Source organism: Cyprinus carpio, chromosome A5 (assembly GCF_018340385.1).
Source record: "Cyprinus carpio isolate SPL01 chromosome A5, ASM1834038v1, whole genome shotgun sequence".
Taxonomy (NCBI): Eukaryota; Metazoa; Chordata; class Actinopteri; order Cypriniformes; family Cyprinidae; genus Cyprinus; species Cyprinus carpio.
This window is the reverse complement of record NC_056576.1, coordinates 4,670,323-4,695,800: the sequence shown is the minus strand read 5'-3', so window position 1 is coordinate 4,695,800 and position 25,478 is coordinate 4,670,323. Positions and strand designations below refer to the sequence as shown.

The window sequence follows — 25,478 nt, the reverse complement described above, 5'->3', positions numbered from 1 at the left end:
AGGGATTGCAATGCAGTGCCAGGTGTACTGGCTGGTTGCTAGTTGCTAATAGGTTGCTAAGGTTCCTGAGCAGTTCTAGGATGTTATGGACAGTTGCTAGGGAGGTGCTATGCAGTTTGCTAGGTGTAATGGTTGGTTTGCTAAGGTTTTCTGGGCAGTTGCTATGGTGTTCTGGACAGTTGTTAGGGAGTTGCAATGCAGTTGCCAGGTGTACTGGCTGGTTGCTAGGGAGTAATATGGTTGCTAAGGTTTCCTGAGCAGTTGCTAGGATGTTATGGACAGTTGCTAGGGAGTTGCTATGCAGTTGCTAGGTGTACTGGTTGGTTGCTAAGGTTTTCTGGGCAGTTGCTAGGATGTTATGGACAGTTGCTAGGGAGTTGCTATGCAGTTGCTAGGTGTACTGGTTGGTTGCTAAGGTTTTCTGGGCAGTTGCTAGGGTGTTCTGGGCAGTTGCTAGGGAGTTGCTATGCAGTTGTCAGGTGTACTGGGTGGTTGCTAGGGAGTAATGTGGTTGCTAAGGTTTCCTGAGCAGTTGCTAGGATGCTCTGGACAGTTGCTAGGGAGTTGCTATGCAGTTGCTAGGTGTACTGGTTGGTTGCTAAGGTTTTCTGGGCAGTTGCTAGGGTGTTCTGGACAGTTGCTAGGGAGTTGCTATGCAGTTGCCAGGTGTACCAGGCAGTTGCTAAGGAGATGTTATGTAGTTGTTAAGGTTTTCTGTGTGGTCGCCAGGGAGTTATGTGATGCAGGTCTTTTATGCTCTTGATTATATTTTCATCCATCAGTTTCTGCAGCGAAACAGATCTGAATGCACAGTCTCTGCACATCTCTGGATGTGTGATCATATTAATTAATATCTGTCTTCATTGTGTCTCTATATCTGATCCGATGCTCCTTGTATTTTGCCTGTCACCCCTTGAGGTGTTGTGGTTCTGTACGACTGTATTACCGCTGATTCATTGGCAGCTAGAGATTCATTATTTTTCTGATATGGTCCAGTGGTTTCTCTCATTAGGAAGAGTGAAGATGTTTCTGTATCAGTCTAAAGGTTAGATAGAGGTGCTGTCAGTGTTTGTAATACAGTCTGCAATGAGTTCTAGTTACAGTAGCTGTTCATGACACGTGTCAACAGTTAAAGCGTGTGCAATCCTCCAGGCTGAAGAAATTAGTGTACGGCTGCCTTTTGTACTTCAGCAGCCCAGTAATAACTAGAATAAAAGGCTTTATAGATCTGACATAGATTTGCTTCTTACGCTGGAGATTATTTCTGATTTATGTCCTCCCAAAGCTTCTTAATCAAGGATCTGACTTCCCTGCTTGAAAGACCAGCTTAGACCAGTATGATTGTCCATTCTGGTTCAGACTGGTTTAGATCAGTAGAGAGATTTAAAAAGAGCTAGTGAGTGACTTAAAGGGGCAGTTCAACCAAATTATCATTCAAAAAATGTATTAACCAAAAACAGCTCCAAACAGTCAAAATATCCTATTTTTCATTGTTTATTTAAAAGTTAGCCCATTAAAAAATGTTAGGACAAAATGTATTGTAACCTTAATGTAATGTTTATGGAATGTTCATACTATTTTATTAATATTTGATGATACGTTCTTAGAACGTTGAGAGAAAACGTTCAAAGAGCAACATTCTTGGAATGTCCAATTATGATGTTATTTGTACTTGATGAACATTCTAAGAAACATTTTTGTAACCTTTAAATAACATTCTAATCACAACAACAAAACTGGACATTTTTAACGTTCTTAGGATATTAATGAACAAATGATTATTTGAATATTACTATATTTTAGGTAAAAATTATTAGAATGTTACAACATGATACACCAATTTTCGCATTGTGGTTTCATCTTCTTTCTCATTCTGTACACTCTGGATATACTGATACGAATGGCAGTGCATAAAGCACACGCTAGTTTAGACACAACACCCTGTCATCGAGTGCACAGATATAATCTCATCAGCCTCAAAACATGACAGCGCTGGGATAATGAAACAGAGCCGAGAATAAGTCATCACTCATTCAGACGTAGAGACGGGGGACGGGATATAAAAGAGAGTTTATTTGATTTGTCTCGGGTGGCGCAATGTGTTCATATTCGACATGCATTAAAATGAAATCAAAATTGACCCTATTGTTCAAAAGATTTTTGTTTTTAAAAAAATGAATACTTTTATTCAACAGGGATGCACGTGACATTTATAATGTTACAAAACGTGTCACGGTTTTCACAAATGATTTCTGAAGGATCATGTGACACTGAAGACTGGAGTAATGATGCTGAAAATTCAGCTTTGCATCACAGGAATAAAATACATTTTAGCATATATTCACATAGAAAAAAGTTACTTTAAATTGTAATAATGTTTCACAATTGTACTGTTTTTGCTGTATTTTCATCAAATAAATCCAGCCTTGGTGAGGCTTGATCAAAAATACAGTCATTTTGTGAAATATTATTACAGTCTAAAATGTGATCTGTGATCAAAGCTGTATTTTCAGCATCATTACTCCAGTCTTCAGTGTGACATGATCTTCAGAAATCATAATAATATGCTGATCTGCTGCTCAAGAAACATTTCTGATTATTGTTGAACTGTTGAAAACACTTGTGCTGTCTTATATTTTGTGGAAACTGTAATACATTTTATTTTTCAGGATACTTTGATGAACAGAAAGTTCAAAAGGACATCATTTATTGGAAATAGAATAAAAAATACATTAAAATAAAGATTCAAGATAATATTTACATTTCACAATATGTCTCAGTTTCAGTGTGTTTTTTAACATGTATTCACAAAGAAAACACTTACTTTAAATTGTAATAAAAACCCAAAATTTTAATTTTTTTTCCTTAATTTTAACAAAAAATAAATAAAAACATAAAAAAAAAAAAAAAAAAAAAAAAAAAAAAAAAAAAACCTTTCCTAAAAACCCATCCTGCATTTTTGGCTTGTTCAATATCCTGTTTTACTGAAAATACATCACATCACATTTTTGTTAAGATGGAAAAGCCTTCATCCGTCACACATTTAATAGTCTGTTTTCTCGTTCATTCTGCTTCACTCACTTATTTCTCCTTCTTGGAGGATGTTAGTATCACCTCCAGCAGGAGCGAGAGACAGAGAGAGAGAGAGAGAGAGAGAGGGAGAGAGAGGGAGAGAGAGAGAGGGAGAGGGAGAGAGATGCTATATTGTTGTTTTCCGCATCACGGATGCTGAGGGTCAGAGCGTATAGAGCCGGAAATAAGCTGTCAACAGCTTTCACCTGTCCGCTGATTGATCTCTCTATCCATATCTCTCTCTCTCTGCTCATTTCTCATGACAATGCTTTCTCGTTCTCCCTTTGGCTTGCCTCCATCTGTCTCTCTTCATCATCTTTTATTATCACTGTCCATTTCTCTTCATACGTGGAGCGAACCTTTCTGCATGCATTTCATGCTTACTAATGACAAGCAGCTGGGATGGAACATGCGCTCACATAATATTAGATTATGTAATAATCATACATTTAAAGAGATAGTTCACCCAAAACAGAAAATTCTGTCAGCATTTATATCTTTCCAAACTTGTATGACTTTCTTTCATAGATGTTTAGCAGAATAGTTAGGGTTCTTCAGATTCTGGTGGAACCTTTAGGTAAATTGATTTCTTGTTTGTTTATGTGCTTCTTCTTTTTTTCAGTCCATCACCTTCTCTGTCAGCAGAATTTTGCATTAGGAAAAGAAGCAACAGCTAATGTATAATCCATCCCATCTTCAGTCCCTCTCTGAATGAATTCACATATTTAATGTGTCTTTGCATATCCGATCTGATCTGAGTAGGACGAAATCAGAAATCCTGCAACCGGTTGGCTGAATTCTTGTGAATTCATTTATTTTCACCTTCTGCTCACCAAGACTTGATGAAAAATACAGTAAATATAGTAATTTTATGAAATATTATTACAATCTAAAATAGCTGTTTTCTATGTGAACATATGCTAAAGTGTAATTTATTTCTGTGATGCGCAGCTGTATTTATATCATCATTACTCCAGTCTTCAGTGTCACATGATCTTCAGAAATCATTCTAATATGCTGATCCGCTGCTCAAGAAACATTTCTGATTATTATCGATGTTGAAAACAGTTGTGGTGTCTCATATTTTGTAGAAACAGTAATACATTTTATTTTTCAGGATTCTTTGATCAACAGAAAGTTCAAAAGAACCGCATTTATTTGAAATAGAGTAAATACTGTAAATATAGAAATTTAAGTCTCAGTTAAAATACAATCAATAAAATAAACTAACTATCACAACAATACTTTTTATTTTAAGTACCTAATTTTTACAACATTACTTTTTGTTTGCATGAGAAATTACTTCATTAATAAGGAATAAAATAGATTCAGTATATTTACAAGGTACTGTATAATTGGTTTATAATTTTTAATTTTAATTTAAATGTCTTAAATATAACAATACACAGATCCATTTTACTAGATGCACTGTATAAAAAATGCACACAAAGTGCACACTTTTGATCAATTTAATGCGTTCTTGCCAATGTAAAGTATTCGTTTCTTTCCAAAAAGTTGTCCTAGGATTCCAAAAGATTCCAGTTCAAGCTCAAAATTCGGACAGTATAAAGCATGGCCTCCTGCTTGTAGCTCTATTAGGTTTAATCAGAAGTATATCTGGAAAAATAGATGTTCTAATGTGTGAGCTGTTGTGTTTTTCTCGCACTCACGTTCTCTCTCAGCAGTCACAAAACCATCATCACGTTCTGCTTTTGTCAGATGCTCGGGTCGGTGCAGCGCTGTTGTCCTTGAACTTCCTGTCAGAGACTCTTTCCACATGCTAAAAAAGAATCCTGCGGTTGCCGTGGATACACAAAGACGGCCGTCTGCACCAGCAGTTCACTAGAAGACACTGACACCCTACATGTAATCCAAAGATTACTCATGTCATTCCACTCATATCTGTGGAGCACAACTTTCTTTATTATTCTACACTCTTTTTAGTAACCTTGATTCTTAAGATATTTAAAAAAAAATCTTCAATACGGACTTAAGGTCTGTCTTGAAAGGATTTGCAAATCAATTTCTCTATAGAGAAGATAAATGGATTTTTATTACTTTGGTCTATAGCATTGATGCATTTAATTAGTAACAGTAAAGACATTTATAATGTTACAGACGATTTCTTTTTTCAAATAAATGCTGTTTTTTAACCTAAAAAAAATCCTAAAAAATCAAGGTTTCCATAAAAATATTGTGCAGCACAACTGTTTTCAGTATTAATAATAATCAGAAATGTTTCTTGAGCAGCAAATCAGTATATTAGAATGATATCTGAAGATCATGTGACACTGAAGACTGGAGTAATGATTCTGAAAATACAGCTGCACATCACAGATATAAATTACATTTTAAAATAAATTGCAATAGAAAACAGTTATTTGAAATTGTAATAATATTTCAATTTTTTTAAAACTATTTTTACAGTATTTTTTTTTATCAAATAAATGCAGTCTAGGTGAGCAGGAGATACTTCTTTCAAAACATTAAAACATCTGAATGCAGCTGAATGGTTGCTTTGGCTGTTCTATATTTTTCTTAATGTTTTTTGCTTATTTTATCATCCACCAGGTGAAAATTGTGCAAATAAGATGCATAAATCATTTATTTTTAGTAGCACAAAATTTAACACCTGCTGTTGTTCAGATCACTAACCCTAAATATGAGCAGTGTTACTAGTGATGGTTGACTTGGCAAACAGCACTAATTATCTTCCCACCTGGTGTGAAATCCACCCTGAAGAGTCTGTGAAGTGCTGATGAAGATAATTACCGGGTTTCTGTTCTAAATCGAGATCTTAATGGTGGTGTGGGCGGAGACTGTACATATAATCCGACCAATCGCAGCGGAGCGTCATGCATTAGCTCCCACCGCCAAACCTGATTAGCATGTTCCTCCTCTCTTATTCTGATGAAATGAACATGTGAATTCATGAATGTTTCATTAGCAGAGTCTCTAAAGAGCTGTTATAATGAGCTATAATTGTTGCTGTTCTACTTTGGTCTTCATCATTTTTGTCATTGTAAAGTCCCAGTGAGCCTGGCTGCTCTTTTTATGAGCATCTGTCTCGTTCTTGCCCCATTTCTGTTGTCCTCTTGTCTTCCTCTCTCTCGATGGGTCATTTCTGAGAGGATGGACATCAGTGCTATTTTGCTATCATTGAGATACTAACATAGTGTTTTTTTTTCAATTATATTATTATTAATAAATAATTAAATTAGTCATTTAGTCATAAAAAATTTCAAGTTTGTATATATATTTTTTTTTAAAGTAATAATTAAATTAGTAATTTAGTCATATGCCTATATAGTTTTTCATTAAGTTTTAGTTTGTTTAGATTTAGTTATTTTAGTTCGTCAACCTAAACTAAACAAAATGTTAAGCAACTAAATCTTTAAAGTTTTTTTTATTTATTTAAGTTAATGTTTTCATGTTCATTTCATTTGAATTTTAGCTTAAGTTTACTTACTTTCTTATGTGCACTTGTCATTTTCAATAGTTTTTGTTTTAAATACCTCTATATACTTTGCATACATTTTTATATTAGTTTTAGTTATTTTAGTACATCAAGTTAAATGTTTCTGTTTATATTTTTCAATATTTCTATTTATTTTATCCTTAATTTATTTTATTTCAGTTTTAGTTTTAGGAATTTTAGTACTTTAATTTTATTTTATGTTATTACAAGTAATGAAAAGAATGAAGATAATCAAGCAATGAAAATGAAAACAAATGTCAGTCTTCATTTTAATTTTAGTTTAAGTTTTACTATTTTCATATGTGCTTTTGTCATTTTTGTTTTTTCCCCTTAAATATCTATATACAGTTTGTGTCATTTTTATTTTTGTTTTTGCACATCATTAAATATTTCTATTTACTGTATATGTTATTAAAAATATTTCAGTTTATTTTTTATTTTATTTCAGTTTTAGTAATTTTACTACAACTTAACTTTCTTTCTTTCTTTCTTTTTGTCTTTCTTTCTTTCTTTCTTTCTTTCTTTCTTTCTTTCTTTCTTTCTTTCTTTCTTTCTTTCTTTCTTTTTGTTAGTTTGTTGCCAAGGCAACATTTCTAACAGTTAACAGTTCTAACATTTTAATATTCATATTTAATTTAAGCTTTATTTCAATTATCAAAACGATTTTTAATAGATGCAGTTAACAATAACACTCACATACTCTATTTGTTTGAAATAGTATGCAGTATTCAGTGTATATTGTGCAGTATGCAGTGTGCTAATTTGCAGCCTCCCTCTGCTCATTCTCTTGCATCTCTCACCCACATAAGTCATAAAATAGTTCAATATTCCATTAAAAATATAGTAAAAATACAGCTGTGGGAGTAGAAGCAGAAAAGACGACTCATTTCCTCCTCTATTTTCTTTCAGATTGCTTTTGCTCCTGCCACTTTCTCCTCGCTCATTGATTTCCGCCTCCATCTTCTCTCTCTATTCATCTGTCTAACCCACCTGAGATTTGTGTGTTTAGCTGTTTTGTATCACTTGACTTTACACGTTCGAATTTTAAGGTTGGAAATGGATACAGGCATGCGTTTTATGACCCTGAACATGGAGTCAATCAAGCGTAATTTTCAATTATCAGCAGGCCTGCGCAACACTTCCACGGGCTCCGTTCCAAACGGGGAGAGCTGCCTACCTAGATGCCATTTTGGGACTTGTTTTGAAGGCTGTTTCAAACAGAATTATTCTGCTTTTTAACGCTAAATTCTAAGGCAACATTGCATGCAACCTTTCACAAATAAGATAATCTTAGAATGCAATGCAACAAGCTAAATTGCCCAAAATAGTGATACTATTTCATACCCAATACAAACGCCAACTTCTCACTAGGGGTTTGGAACGGAGCCGTGAAGTGCCATGAAATGTAGACCTTTCCAATGCAATAGTGTGGTGTGTTTGAAGCAGGTTTTCTTGCATGTCTAAATAAATCAAAAGACTCTCTTTGCTTCTGCTTTTTGCCTTTATTCATCATTCTCCCTTCACAGCTCTTGTTTACAAACTTTGTTCTTCAAAGTATGCTAATGGACGATGTGACCCAGATCTGTGTGTGTGTGTGTGTGTGTGTGTGTGTGTGTGTGTGTGTGTGATAGAAAGGACATCTGGCCTGTGAGGATGAGTGTGGTTGGACTCGTTATGTTGAAGTGGCGGCCGAAGCCATAACCCTCATTCTCCAGAGAAATCACTTTCTGAGTTTGCTCTGAAAAATGACTCGGCTATGTGTGTGTGTGTGTGTGTCTAGATCAGTCATAGTTATGTGAGTTACAGCAGATGCTTTATATCCCATCTGTAGTCTGCCTTGCACTAATAAAACTCTTCATAATATCTAGTGAGCTGATTTGTTGGCTACTAAGTTGAATGAAGCTTGTAAGTGACTGATTTGGAGCAGCTCTGTGTGCACTAGTGATGATGCACACAACTCATAATGGATTGCGGTGATGTTAGCATGTTGTAGGTTTGTCTTTACAAGGTTAATACATTATTGCTACAAACCTGTTCTCAGTAGGATTATTACAGCAAGCTACATGTTGAGCATGAATGTATGGAATCTTGTTTCCATCCCACAGGATAAAAATAATAATAAGTAATTATGAACTTTATCTCACAATTAAGAGAAAAAACGCAGAACTGAAAGATATCAACTCAGAATTGTGAGATATTAACTAGCACTTAAGAGAAGAAAGGTAAGAATTGTGAGATAAAAAGTCGCAATTACTTTTTTAAAATTTATTTTATTTAATGCGAATGAATGTGAAACTTTATGTTTGCTATACCAGCCTACAAAAATTATACTTAAACTAGAAATTTTCTGAAGAAATTGTGAACAGTGTTTTCTTGTGCAAAACCGTGTTTCAAATGAGTCACATAAGAGGTTCATTTCAGTGCGGATGTTGCCTTTGAAGATGCTTGAATTTTGAATTCATTGATTTTTTTTTATTTATTTTTTTAGCAGTACTCTTTCCTTGAATGTTGAGACTGCTGTACAAAACATTTTTTAAATACTTTTGATGAGAAATTAATACTTTTAATCAGCAAAGACGCATTAAATTGGTCAAAACTGACAATAAAGACATTTGTAATGTTACAAAAGATTTCTATTTCAAATAAATGCTGTTCTTTTGAACTTTTTCATCAAAGAATCCTAAAAAAAAATGAAATGCATCACATTTCCACAAAACTGTTTTCAACATTGATAATAATCAGAAATGTTTCTGATGAATTCTGAAGGATCGTGTGACACTGAAGACTAATGATTCCTAAAAATCCAAAAGTTTTTAATGGTAGTGTAAATATGTTTATTATCACCAAAATGCATTATGTGACTGCTGTCTTCCTGAAGTAAATGTGATTATCTTAGAAGGCTCTCGGTGAAGGGAAAGTGTTGTTTAAGTTTTTCTCAAGATCTCAGGACTTTTACTCGGCTCACACACATTAAGGCAAGTTTTGAAGCAACACACACACACTTCACTTCAATCCTGCAGAGCCAAATTTAGTTTCTTTGGCACTATGGGAGTTTCTTTAACACTGCTGATTTTATTGGCTCTCTTTACAACAACAAAGCAGTTTTCTTATTGATTATCCTCTTTTTCAACCCCGTGAGACTGAAAGTAATGGCAAAAAAAAGAGATCTAGAAACCCCTTCTTATAACCTTGAAAAGCATAGTTACAAAGTATTTGGTGTTGATAAACTGTCATTTTATGTTTTTGCAGTGATATTATGCACATTGCATGTTGCTCTGTGCTGTATATAATGTTCAAAACAATGCATTCATTACAGTGTGTGTTTGTGGCCATGCATTTATTATAGTCTTTAGGTCTATCTGTCATTGTTTTCATTTACGGTTGTAAACAGAGCAGTGAATTTCTGTTCATTTTTGTTTTCTTCATCTAGACCAGCAGACTCTACCATGGTTTTCTACCAATAAACTGCTGATATATTCACACATTGTGTGTGTGTGTGTGTGTATGTGTGTGTGTGTGTGTGTGTGTGTGTGTGTGTGTGCGCGTGTTTTTGTAACATATCAGGACACAACTTTGTATAATGACATGGGTATGACACAGGTATTACAAGGAGAGGGTGACTTATGAAGACTTAACCCATGTCCCCATTTTTTAAAACGCTTATAAACCATACAGAATGAGCTTTTTTGAGAAAGTAAAAATGCACAAATTTTCCTGTGAGGGGTAGGTTTAGGTGTAGGGTTGGTGCAGGGCAATAGAAAATACATCCCATTACGCCTATGGGATGTCCCCACTTTTCACAAAATGTGTGTGTGTGTGTGTGTGTGTGTGTGTGTGTGTGTGTGTGTGTGTGTGTGTGTGTGTGTGTGTGTGTGTGTGTGTGTGTGTGATGTACTGGGTCACTGTGTTGTGCCGGTGAAGGCGATATGATGAATGTATGACTCTCTCGACCTGAAGCTGAAACAATTACCCTGTTATTTCTGAAAAATACACACAAATCAACAGGACACCCTTTAACTTGCCCTGCATGCTGCATGTGTGTGTGTGTGTAACTTTTAACAGAATAATCTGTTTGTGCATGGACTGAAGGCAGTATATATGATGCTTCACTGTCCTCTTTTTAGAATCTCTTTAAAGTTTAAAAGCTAATAAATACAATTTCATCCATAAATATATATATATATATATATATATATATATATATATATATATATATATATATATATATATATATATATATATATATATACTTTTATTCTGTAAAATAATAAAATGTTTTATTATTATTAATATTGTTATTATTACTTAATACTTTATTTTTATTTTAGTAATTATTAATAGTATTATTGCAATAGTAATTTATTTATTTCATAGTCAAAATAATAATAATAAAATACATAATAACATTCGTTTTTTATTACAGTAGTTGTAGTAATATTGCAATAATAATTATTATTTGTTTAATTCTTTATAATTGAAATAATAAAATAATAAATAATACAATGGTATTTATTGTTATTATTATTAAATTATTTTAATTGTATTTTTATTTTATTATAATATTATCAAAGACTTTTAGTTTTTTATCTGAGAGTAGTATTATTGCAATAGCAATATATGTCTTTAATCATTTTTAACTTTTTATAATAACATTAATAATATTAATTATTATTTTTATTATTTACATTATTATTAAATATAATATAATATATAATTCATATTTAAATATTACTATTACTATTATTATTATAATATTATTATTATTACTATTATTATTATGATTATTATGATTATGAGTCATTTTGAATGGAGGGAAATTCTTTTTTGGTCCTTAGTTGATCACATGCCTGAATATGTTCTGCACAGCTATAATAGTGTTTTTTTTTTTTTTAACTAAACTTTAAGAGTCATTAGTAGGGCGTTCAACGTATTTTTTGGTCTTTTAAAAGCATGAGGCAATGCTGACACCCATTTTTTGTCTCCTCTGAGCCATAGGACAAAACAGCCCTGAGGGGAAAAAGTGAACCGTTTCTTCCTCTATAACTCCATCAGCTGTGGAGAAAAGGATGGAGGATTATTCTGCTTCAACTTTCTTCCATCCTCAGATAATGATGCAGAAGGTTATTTCAGGTTTTCTGTGAATGGAAAACTTCTAGAACCAGTTTTGTGTTTTGTCTTTTGTTTCCCTAAAGCTAAAGAGAGCCCTTAAAAAGAAAATGACAAAATGGTGCTGTGTCCGTGTGTCGGCTCTCTCTTTAAGAGAGGCATTAAAGCTTTAAATCATTTGGAGGAGGACAGCTGCCTTCTGGGAAACGCGCTCAGTCTCGGGGTCTTTCATTCGCTTCATTCTGTGAGATCGACCCGTCTTTAAAGGCCACGGCTCTGAAATCGACCTGATTCGCTTTCACCCGACTGAGCTTCTCACGCTCAGATGTCTTGCGTCTGAAATTAAACTACTGACAGCGTAACACAGGTTGAAAAGAGAGATGCTGCGGTTAACTGGAAGTATTGAGGGTCTCGTGTAGTTATATAGACTCTTATACAGTTATATACAGTATGCCCTGAGGGGTTTGAATGGGGGTTTGTCTCACAAAGATCAATTTGATGCTCTCCTGGGCACTTTTTATCTTCATTATTTATTTACAGACTGTATTCACAAGCCTAAACAACAGCTGTGTTTCAGAACCTAGTGAGCTGCCTACTTAGAGTTTTGAGGCATCATAGGATCACATGTAGAAAGATACCTTACTTAAAACAACCAATTTTATGGCAGCATCATACATAAATAAAGCCATAATGCATAAAGCTTAGTAAAAAGTAATGGATCCCATATGGAAATGTAATTTATGACAAATATAGTGATAGATAGCCATATATGTAACTTATAAGGCGAATAGGCGATATATAATTTTCTCTGGGTAGATGAAGTAAAACTTGAATATGTACATATGTTAATAATATGATGATTTTTATAGGTCTTCATATGAAGCAACCATACAGTAGATGTCAAGACTATATATTTTATTTAGATATGCATCATTATTAAAACAACATATATATACAAAAACTGGATGTTTTTGTAATACATATTTTAAGTGCATGTCTATCTTTTATATTTACCTATATAACTTGTACTTATAGCATGCACTGATAGGTTTAAGGATTGATATGTATTACACATACATAAACATTCATATTTTCATATGTGTTTCATCTATTGCATGTATGTTTCATGTATTTTTTTTTACTTAATATGACAGTATATTTCATATATGGAAATTTCATGTACATACATTACATTTTCAGTTGGAATCACGTAATTTTAATTATATTCTTGATTCTTATATCTATATTCTACATATTCAAAATATTTTGTAATATGAAAATAATTTTAATTCAATACTATATAAATATTATATGATGTATAAATGATATGTAAATAGACAATAACGTTAATAATGTTACAAATAGTATTTTGACTGTTTTCAACATCGATAATAAGCAGAAATGTTTCTTGAGCTACAAATTATTATGATTTCTGAAGATCATGTGACAGTGAAGACTGGAGTAATGATGCTGAAAATGCAGCTTTGATCACAGAAATAAATTACATTTTAACATATATTCACATAAAAAAACTGTTATTTTAAATCACAATAATATTTCACAGTATTATAGATTTTACTGTATTGTTGATCGATTTAATTAGGATTCTGCCTTAACAGGCGGCTGTCGTGTATGCAGCATGTTTGCTCACTTCAGTGTAAAACAGTGTAGCGATGCTTAATGAAATTAACTCTAAAATGGATAGTGTTTATTCTTGACATTTGCTCAGGGAAAAAAGTGGTTAGTAATGGATAATTAAAATGCTGGAAGTGTGTATGTTTGAGAGTGAGAGGAAATTCGCTGAACATAGAGAGAACTAAATGAGCGGAGCCTCAGAGAAAAGCAGAAGCAGTTTCAGATCTCTCGAGGTTCTCTTGCGAAACGGTCTGTCGAGGGTGTTGTTAGCTCTCAGGTGCGCAGGTGATCCGCTCTGTGGTGAAATCAGTTAAAGTGGTTGAGTCTGAGTGTGATACAGCAAATCCCCGTGGCTCACACTGTCACTTACTGAGAGCTCAACAGATCCCGGCCGTCTGTCAGAAGCACCTAATGCAGCAGAACCGATGGGCTTCTCCTGTCCATCATTTCAGTCTTCCAGATCCTGCTCCATTCCTTCGTTCTTACTTTCTCTTATTTGCATATGAAGCAGAGTTTGTTCAGTTCTCTGGGGTTTCTGCAGTCTTCATCCACATCCTTTTCTGATACAGCGACAGAACAGTCATTTTTGACCTATTAGTCTGAGCTGAGGTGTAAAATGTATAAAGAATGCTTAAAGGGTTAGTTCACCCAAAAATGACATTTTTACCATCATTTACCTTCATGTAGGGCTGTACAAAAAATAAAATTTTTAATTCTCAATCACGATTTATGATTTATGCTTCTATTGTTAAATTAAGCATTTATGCACACTGGTTATTTATCTATTCATCTTTTTTTATTTATTTTTTATTCTCATTTTAATTTGCATTGATAACAAGTCTCCACAAGCATTCATGCAAACTTTTCCTTTAAACTGATACTTTTTCTACTCCGTATTTCTTCCCAATCTGGCAACCATGCACACATGCACAAATCTTCAAGTAAACCTAAAAAGTTATAAATCCGAACATGAATCTTGACTATATTGTTTGCACCTTATGCTGTTGTTTTAACAAAAAAACATTAACATAATTTGGGAATGGTTGGAGTTGATGTTAGGAATGTCACAGGTTTAGCTTGTGAGAGAAGCCTCTTATTGTATTGTTTTATATAGAAAGTAAATGTTTATTTATATGACAAATAGATGAGGTAAAATAAACCATGCAATTTGGCATTCTCTTGATTTGTGTTTACGTGCAATAATTCTGATGAAATCTAAAAATCAATTTCTATAATGACTAATCGTGATTGTATTTTTTAGAAAAACTTTTATTGTGTAGCTCTACCTTCATGTAATTTTCAACCTACAGTATATCCCAACTAACAGGGAGTAATTTATGTTCTTATAACATCAAATGTTATAGGTGTTGAGGAAATGTTCTTAAAATATAAAAATGGGTGTTTTTAACAATGAGAGAACATGCAAAGGTAACATTCTAACATTTTCAAAATTCTAGAATGGAATGTTCCTTTAACCAAGTAACCAGTAAGAAACATTCTTAAAAATCTGGATGTTTTGAACATTTAAAAAACATTCTAAAATAACTTTTTCATAACGATTTCAAACTGATAAAATGGAATGTTCCTCTAATGTTTGAAAACCTAGAAAAAAGTCCCTTAAATATAAAAAATTTGTATTTTAAATGTTGAGAAAGCATTCAAATGTTACATTCTCATAACATTTTCAAAATTATAGAATGGAATGTTTCCAAGAAGAAATATTCGTAATAAAAAACTGGATGTTTCAATCATTAAAAAAACATTAAGAAGCAACATTTTCATGATGGTTTTAAAATGATGAAATGCTCCTCTAAAATTAGCAAAACCAAGAAATAAATACACAAAGATTTTAAACATTGAAAGAACTTTCAAATGTAACATTCTCATAAGGTCTTCAAAATGATAGAATGTTATCATTCTATCATTCATCAAAGTAGTTTTCACTTTCAAAGTGAAACACACAGCGTCTATACGACATGGCGGCGGTGACAACAATACTACAACGAGAATAAAAGGAACGCCTTCTTTCTTTGTGTGAACATTTGGGCGGCATTATGCAAATCTTCCCACATAGTAAACAACAAATTTAGGGGCGTGTTAGAGAACGAGCCGTTTCAGGGGGGCGTGGACGAGTGTTAACTTTTATAAAGAATATCTCTTTGGATTTGAGACTTTAGTCTTTGCAACCTGACAGATCTCCTTTATTCACCAAGAGCTTGTAACACTCCAAAGAGAAAGGAAAAATTAGAAATCGCAACATATGACCCCTTTAAAGGGAGTAAATGTCTGCACAGACTGTCTTAAAAACATATGCACACACTAGCCACCTTCTATCTGTTTGCTGTTTCTGTAGATGGAAGATTTATTCCAGGCCAGTCCAGTCTGACAGGCGGCGAGCGCTGTGACGGTCTCTGGAGTAATGCTATTCTAACTCACTCTCAGTGGGCTCGCTGAAATAAATGCACCACTTTCAGCCGTTTTATCCACACTGGGCTGGACGGCTCATGCTTCTTGTCACAAGTTAGTATCCTAGCTGCTGGTTAAATATTCAGAATAAGTGCAGTGAGTGAAAAACAGGCTGTGTAGATTTAGGTTAGAAAGACCTTCAGAGCTCTTTAGGAGGCCTTGAAGAATGACGCAAGATTGCATTGATGAAAGCTGTAGCCAGGGATTTCATGCGGCAGAAATCATGCATTTTACATTCAGAGAAGCAGATGAATGGAGAAACAAAACCTGGCTGTGTTGAGCAAGATCTAAAGTTCCCAGCTGCAGGATTTTTAAACATTTCTTTTTAAGGCCAAAATTCATCATTGTAATGATTCAGTCATATATTATCATCAGACTGACTTGCAGAATGACATTTAGGGAAAAGGCAAAAAGACTATTACCTAGTGCCTAGTTAGATAATATGAAATATATAGAAAACAGTACATTGCAAAGAAAAAAAAAGGAAAGAAAAGCATGTTGTTCTTGTCTAACACAATAATGCCTTTAAATGATCTTTTGTGGAGTATGTTGTCAACCAAAATTGATGTGTGATTAATTTGCAATTAATTTGATTAATTAATTGGCTAGTTGAGTGATGCTGCTAAATAAATAACTGCACATTTAAAGCTTTTTAAAGGAAGCTGTGATCAGTCTTAGTCATGCGCGTTATGTAAAGCAGAGTATTTTGAGATGATCTTGTTGTTTAGCCTGGAAACAGACTGCAGGCGTAAACAAAGCAGAATAAGACTGATCATTATAGGTCACTAGTGCTATCAACACCTCTCAGCCTCAGACGTCACGCCCACGGACTGTTGGAGGAACGTCTGCTGTATACAGCACACAAAACTGAAAACACTTCAGGAGTTTCAAAGTCGTCATCTGATTGGTTAAAATATACAGGATTTCCAGGAGACGTGTGTGTCGCGTTCTTTAATGTTCCACCTGGAAACAAAGATGTCATGACACCAAACCCCCTCATGAAGAAAAGAAGAAGGCATCATGTTTATATGAAGTTTACCTGTCAGTCATATGGCCTCTTGGGCGGTCCTTGCCATCCAAAGCAACCAATACACCTTTCCACGAAACGAAACGCGATTGGTTGCTTTACCTGTCAGTCATATGGCCTCTTGGGCGGTCCTTGCCATTCAAAGCAACCAAGATTCCCAGACCTTCTGCCGTCAGTCTGAAGCGCTGGCTACACGAGACTAATCAACACCTGCTGGGTTTAGAAAGTGATTGTGTTGTAGTCTTCACCTCTGCTGACCAGCCGCCCACTATCCGGTGCATATTGTGTGCTGCAGGGACGTTCACATTGACACTGATTCAGTCCCTGGAGGTCGGCAGGTCGCTGTAGCTGGTTGTTAGTAGGCGGTACAACTCGACTGCACTATCCATCCTATTAATAGCACATGTTTCAGCTTCTAGCATCTTGCGCAGTTTATTAAGTAATATTTCAGGTGCTTCTTCTTTGTTCTCAGAATGCTTTTATAATAAGGCAAATTTTGCCTTATTTCTGATCATGTGACACTGAAGACACTGAAGGAAATTCAGATTTGATCACAGGAATGAATTACATTTTACAAAAAAATTCAAACAGAAATTGCAAAAATATTTCACTTTTTTTTTTTTTTACAGTATTTCTTTCATCAAATAAATGCAGCTTTGGTGAGCAGAAGAGACTTCTTTCAAGAACACCTGTGGCGACATTTATAAAATGTTTTAATTTAGTTAAACATACTGTATATTGTTGCCTTCAGATTCAGCTTATTTTTGACTGATATCAGTCTCTTGTTCAGTCATTCTTGAGTTATAAAAGTTAAATTGCACTGCAATTCTCCAGGTATGATACTCGTAAAGTAGCTGGACAGTCTTCTGCATTAAATAACTTAACTGCCCAGTTTTGACTCAGAAGTTAGCAGTATGAGTAAAAGGTGTCAGCACTAACTACAATGAAGCAGAGACTATGGGAACAAAACAAGACCATATCCAGCAGTTTTTAATTATACTCGGGAGAGAGAGTTACAGTAGCAGTACACTGCTTATGCAGGAAGACATCTGTGCTGCTTTACCTCCAAATAATACTAATATTACATTTTATATGTACGGTCAAACCAAAATTTAATTAGACACCAGATATAATTTTTTACTAGTGGGTCCAGGACACTATAGTTAATTTATGTAAGTGAGGATAGCAAAATAAAGTAAACTGTGATACATTGTACCAAATAATTCTTCATACAGTGGACTGCCAGTGAAACTGATAAAAATTTGGGACCAAAAATTATTCAGACACTTTGACCTGACCATGTTTTGCTTAAGTGTTATCTGACGTTATGAAGATGAATTTGTTCTGCCACAGTTTAACTCTGAGTTCTTGTCATATTTTATTACCATTTTCTGAACGATAGTGAATAAAATATGATAATGTGTGAAATGTTGAAGGTGTCTGAAAAATTTTTGGTTTGACTGTATATGCAAAACCATATGTTTACACACACACACACACACACACACACACACACACACACACACACACACACACACACACACACACACACACACACACACACACACACACACACACACACACACACACACACACACACATTACCATTCAATAATTATCATAAAACTGTAAAAACAGCAGTAAAAATGCAGCAAAAACAGCAATATTTTGAAATATTTATACAATTTTAAAAAGCTGTTTTCTATGTGAATATCTGTTAAACTATAATTTATTCCTGTGATGCGCAGCTGTATTTTCAGCATCATTACTCCAGTCTACAGTGTCACATGATCTTCAGAAATCATTCCAATATACTGATTTGCTGCTCAAGAAACATTTCTGATTATTATCAATGTTGAAAACAGTTGTGCTGCACAATGTTTTTGTGGAAAACGTGATACATTTTATTTTTTAGATTAATTGATAAATAGAAAGTGAATAAAGCAGTATTTATTTAAAACAGAAATATTTTGTAGCATTATAAAAATATTTTACTGTCATTAATTTATCAATTTAATGCATACTTGCTGAATGAAATTATTGATTTCTTTAAAAAAACTTACTGACCCCAAAGTATTTAATGCAGTACGGTATATACAGCATTGTTCCTGTTTAAATGCATGCCTAAAAACCACCTCAGTGAAATCTGTTAGGTAGTATGAGCATTTTATGTGTAGTTTTCCAAAGAAATGACTTATTTTCATGATGATGAAGTCAGATTAGTGTGTAGCATTTTCTTTGTAATTCTCACCAAAGACCGATCTATATTAAGCTCATTTGTGCTCACTTTAATAGAGATGAGCACTTAAATATCATTTAGGACAAGAGAAGAGAATAAATCAGCACGTATGCTGCTTCATGTCCTGTGTAATTGCTTTTATAGTCATCAAAGGTCACATGTCACAAGACATAATGAATATAAAGGGAAAATAATTCAGAGACTTATGGGGAGAATAAGTATTCAAGTCGCAGATATCTGAGGCGAAGATTTAGCGTGTAATGAATTCCGTGATGATTCCTCCTGCTGTTCCACCATCTGTTCAGCTCTACTGCGCTTTGTGACTTTACCCACAATCCACGGCGTGCGAAACAACACGAAGAACACCACCCTCCGTCATCGTTCCATGCTGGAAAACAAGCATCTGTAATCGAAACCTTTTATCTCTTACTGTGTGATTAAAAAACAAGAAGAGAAAAGATAATATGTTACACTCTGTGCACTTCTGTTGTCTCTTACATATATATATATATATATATATATATATATATATATATATATATATATATTATATTATATATATAATTTTTTTTTTATTTTAATTGAAGAATTATCAAAAGAAATGTAGGCTGTGGAATAATGTGCTTTTTAATAAAATGCAGAAAAATAGCCAGTTTTATCTACTATAATGTTTTATCGACTAATTATCAGTTAAAATGTCTGTTAATGTTCATTTAATATTGCACACAGTTTTTGGAGAATATCGGGCTTTGAAAATGGAATAAAATGCTTTTTAATAAAATGCAGGAAAAAAAATAGGCTGTTGTATCTAATTAATCAAAGGAACAATCAAAAGATTAAATAATTATTTGTTTTTTGTTCTTTTTTGTTTTCCGGCTGTGGATGTTGAATAACATGTTCTTTAATAAAATACAGAAAAATTTAGATTTTTTTTATAGACATAATCAAAACATTAATTGGTCATCAAAATAAATGTTCATTGAAGTTTATAAAATAAAGAAAAAATAGGCTTTTTATCTACTGTAATAAATTGAAGAAATATTCGGAAGAGTAACTGATTATCAAAATAAACTCCAATTTAATAACACACTTTTTTAAAAAAAAATATTCATATATTATGCAAAAATTTTAACAAAATAAAAAATAATTTTAAAAATAAATGTTTGTTGTAGTCCTATTTTTTAACATAATATTGTTCCTATATTTCCACATAAAACAAACAATTGTTTTAAATGACATCCAAATAAACTGCAAAACCTTTGTGGAAATGTGAGTCTACAGCAAAGACGTCATGCAGTGAAATATCATGTTAGAGTTTGCGGTGACAGTGATGAAGTCAGTGTGTTGAACTGAGTCTCTGTTTTGAAATACGAGACCATTAGTCGCAGGTTTTGGGATCTCCTTCAGACGAGAGGAGACAGCACTTCTCTCCCTTTCTCATTTTTGTGGTATATTGCCAGCAGCCAGTATGATTCAATCAACTCAGCAAAAACTACTGCCATTTATTATACCAATTCATTTAGGTGAGAATATCTTCTTTGTGGATGGGAATTACTGGCCGGATGTTAATGTGACAATGAATGGACTGTGTTATTCAGAGCTTACATTTACATAAATAGAGCTTACATTTTTGAATGCACACTACAGTATAAAAGCCCAGCTTACATAAAAAAGGGATAGTTGCTCCTAATTTATATATGTATGCAAGTGCAGTGTCCTGTACAGAAGATATGGGTGAAAATGAAAGCTTAGATATCTCTACTGCTGCTTGCATTGTTATTATCAGTGCAAAAACAGTCACGTCTTATTTTGGATTATGCCGTTCAAAATATTGAGGCTGGTTAGATTTTTGAGTGTTTTTGAAAGAAGTCTCTTCTCTTCACCAAGGCTGCATTTATTAGATAAAAATGCAGTAAAATAAAGTAATATTGTGAAATATTATTACAATTTCAAAGAACTGTCTTCTATTTGAATATATGGTAAACTGTAATTTATTTCTGTGATGCGCAACTGAATTTTTAAGCATCATTACTGCAGTCTTCAGTGTCACATGATCTTCAGAAATCATTCTAAGATGCTGATTTGCTGCTCAAGAAACATTTCTGATCATTATCAATGTTGAAAACAGTTGTGCTGCTTCATATTTTTGTGGAAACCGTGATACATTTTAATTCTCAGGATTCTTTAATGAATGGAAAGTTCAAAAGAACAGCATTTATTTGAAATTTGAGATTTTTTTTTTATTATTATTATTATTTTTACTGTCACTTTTGGGCAATTTAATGTGTCCTTGAATGAATAAAAGTATTACATTCTTAAAAAAACCTTTAAACGGTAATATATTTGATTAAAACTAAACCATTAAAAGTTAATATATCCAATTAAATATATTTTGCTGACCCTAAACCTTTAAACGGTAATATATTTGATTAAAACTTATTTATTTATAGTTATTTTGTCCATTTGTATCATGGTCAAATTGATCTAATATAAGCTACCATTATCAACATGTGCAGTATTTATAGTGTTATTTTAGTGTAATTGAGATATTATTTTAATTTTTTTAAATATTTTTTATTTTTATATTTTCCATTATCATTTTCATTTTAATAAAAGTTTTATAAAATTTTTTCTAATTATTTTTTATAGTTATTTTCTAAATATACCAAAAATATCTATAAATTTTAATCAATTTGATTAAAATTTATAAATTTTCACTTTAAACTTTAATGTTTTAATAAATAATTTATATTTTAATATAATTTATTTATCAATTTAATAATTTTTGTTGGATGTCTGTCATTTATATTAGATATATAGTTCTCATAATTTTTTTAATAAATAGTTTTTTATTCATTTTAGTTTATTTAGTTTTAGAACATCGATATAATATATATCAACGTATTTTAGAACATCAATTTAAACTAAATGAAAATAAGAAATGTTGCTTTGGCAACCAGCTGAAATAAAATAAGTTTAAGGTTTTTTAAATATTTTATTTTAATCCAGTTAAAATTTATTTGGTTGCAATTAGTGAAAATGTTTTTTGTTAATCCCTTTAGTTTTAGTTAACTATAAAGCCCTGTGTGATGTTCTTCATAATTCCTCTGGAATCGATGTTAATATCAGATCTCGTGTCTCTGTGTTTGTGTCTGTCAGAGCGCTGTGGCCATGTACGATGGGGCGAGGGTTCCCTCCCCTGAGGACGGCGCTAACGGGGTCCCGCTGCAGCCCGAGACCCCCGCGGCCACACATCCCAAAGCTAACGAGGAGCCGGAGGAGAAGGAGGGCGTCTCGCCTGAGCCTGTCCTGGTGAAGAAGGCTCACCGTGAAATTCTGGACCATGAGAGGAAGAGAAGGGTGGAGCTGAAATGCATGGAGCTTCAGGAGATGATGGAGGAACAGGGGTGAGTGTACCACCGACGGGACAAAATATACAGAGTGTGTGTGTGTGTGTGTGTGTGTGTGTGTGTGTGTGTTTATGTGTGATTTGGCACTTTAAAATCAGGATTTAACAATTATGCATACAGTTGTCAGGTTGAGATTAGAACTGTTCCAAAGCCTAGTACACTGCCTTGTTGACTTCTAGATCCAAAGCTGCATCCTAAATGGACAGGAGCCTCATAAGGGACTCACCAATGCTGGTATTATTAGCTAAAACTAAAACTATAAAAAAAATAAAAAATCTGAAATCATCCATTGAAATGAAGGTGATTCAAAATAACATATATACTTAAGTTGCCAATCAATTAAGTCTCTCTACATTCTAAACTTGTCAATTTGCATACATTTAAACATTTTGCAATAAACTTCATAAATGCAATTAAAAATGTTGCCTTGGCAACTAATTGAAATAATACATTTAGCAAATTATGTAAAACAGTCAGTCTCTCTAAATTATGAACATATTCTGAATTTGCATATAAAATAATATTTTGCAATATACTTCAAATAAATTATGTTTTGTGCTTATAATCAACAATTTAAGATGAAAATGTTTATAATTTTTTTTTTTTATAATTTGCATTTACATTGACTCCTTTCACTGTCTTTACTTCACTGCAAAAAAATATTTATTAAAAAAAAATTCACACCCCATATTTTAACCCCAAAATTTAAAAAAAAATAAAAAAAAAATGCAAATAAACACATTGAATAAGGCATGGAAATTTGAAGTAGAAAATCTGAAATAGTGTTTTCTTGTGTTTCCGTACTCCAATAATCTTTATTTTATTTACAACTTCAAAAAGTCGAATTCGAATATGACTACAATATTTGCACTTTACAAAGGAAACTTTTGAGGTTTTCATGAATGAGACCTCACATGAACAGACATAAAGGAGAATTTTATATCACAGTGCAATGTTGTCTGCTGGTGTTTTATTTAATCCTTGCATTATTTCTGAGAGAAATGCAGCACTGGTATTTCTTCATGCATTGAGACCTGAAACATCTAAGCTTGAACAGAAACACTTTAAATGTTTCTTGAGCAGCAAATCAGCATATTAGAATGATTTCTGAAGGATCATGTGACTCTGAAGACTGGAGTAATGATGCTGAAAATACAGCTTTGCATCACAGGAATAAATTACATTTTATGACATATTCTAATAGAAAATAGTTATTTGAAATTGTAATTTCACAATATTACAGTTTTTACTTTATTTTTGAACAAAATAAATGGTCAACTTGGCTAACTAAATATAAATCTGTTAAAACTAAATTAAACATTGAAATAAAAATATTGTCTAATACTGTAATGTAAATATTTTCTAAAATAATGTTTTCATCTACAGTATATAAATATTAGATGAAAAACTTTAAGTTGTAAATTATGTAATACAGTCTCTCTACATTCTAAACATAAGTATTTGCATGTATTCGAATATTCTGCAAAATACTTCAAGTAATTTTTGGTGAGCATATGAGACTTCTTTGAAAGTCTCATATTTCAATTCATTGAATTTAAAAATCCTTCTCAATGCAATTCTGACGGATGCACGGCGCTGCAGGAAGCTGTAAAGCAACGGCCTGTAATACGGCTGTGTTGGTGATGTGACGGAGGATTTGTGGCGTGACTGACGTCTGCTGTAATCCGCACGTCCTGCAGACGTCTGCGCTCGGGCCGCGTCTGACGGCTCCTGAAGCAGCTCTGAGTGTCTCTCTAATTAAACAGCAGCTGTGTGACCTTGAGGCAGAACGAATGATGGTGATAAAGCACACAAACACTGCCGTGGGGAACCGGCTCAGCGCACAAAAGCTGATGAAAGATTTGCTCCTGTTTGGGATTAGAAATCTGCTAATGTGCTTAAATGCTCAGTGAGTGAGGTGCTGAGTGGGCCTGAATTTCTGCCTCCATTCATCAACACACACATCAGAGAAACAGAGGAAACATGTTTGGTTCATCAGCAGTTTACTGTTACATTCCATGTTTAAAACAGATAGTTTTTCAGTCCTGTCATCTGATTGGTCGATCCAGTGATCCAATGGGGATCTAGTGTATATCACTGCACAGCTCCCACAGAGAGACTATTAACATTAGTTTAAATGACAGCACTAGATCACTATAGTGGAAGGATGACACCATTCTGTCAGTTTGATCCAGAAAAGGAATGAAAATGTGTCCTTAATGTTATTAAAGAGATGCTTTATCAGCATGATTGTGTATATATACAATATTGCCAAAGCATTATACACAAAACAAGTAATGAGTAATGAGAAGTAAAATAAATATATGATATAACAATAACAAACAACTATAAAAAATGTATTTGAATAAGATGCATAATAAAAATAATAAAAATAAACAAATATTAATAATTATAAAAACAGCCAATATGTTAATAATAGGCATGCTAATAATGAACTAGCTGATAGTGAGAGTTGATTCCTATACTAAAGTGTTACCAATAGAATAGAATTACTGTACCAGCGCTTATCAAAAACTGAATTAAGATCCGTAGAATATGGTTCATTTAATGTGGAGTGTGTAATTTCTGCACCACTTACACCAACCAGTGGAATTTCAAAAATAAAGACAGGGTTCCCAAACATTACACATCTGTCTGTATGAAGTCACATGTTTGAAGACCATCTCGTTTTTCTTTACTGCATCCTCTTTTTAGGGGAAGTGGACTTTTGCTTGTTAGGAGCTCTGAGTAATAGTTATTAGATTGATGACGATGTTGTGGAGCAGGATGTTGGAGATGGAGGAGGGTTGTGGATCAGCCATCTGGCAGTGCACGCGCGCACACACACACACACACACACACTGCATGATGACTAATTGTCTCTGCTTTAGGAGATGTTGGCTCTCCATATGTTCGTCCCAGTGTGAGTAGCGGCAGACGGCGTGCAGCTCTGTGAAAGTCAGATGAGCTCCATCCGTGTAGCGTTTGCTGAAGATCTGGTTTTCTTGTGTTAAACATGCTTTAGCGGCCGCACGTTCTCTGTTT

General features: G+C 33.5%; 1 protein-coding gene across 2 annotated transcripts in view; it reads left to right on the top strand.

The window, feature by feature from the left end:
* Window positions 1-25,478, top strand: part of LOC109079939 (serine/arginine repetitive matrix protein 3-like) — a 78,569-nt gene that overhangs the window by 14,243 nt on the left and 38,848 nt on the right. The window contains exon 2 of one of the 2 annotated variants that reach the window (XM_042757278.1): window positions 22,183-22,430. In XM_042757278.1, the coding sequence (XP_042613212.1) occupies window positions 22,195-22,430 (236 nt within the window). In that variant the 5' untranslated portion in view covers window positions 22,183-22,194. Of the gene's footprint in view, window positions 1-22,182; window positions 22,431-25,478 lie in introns of those variants that run through there. The other variant, XM_042757277.1, reaches the window with a different exon arrangement.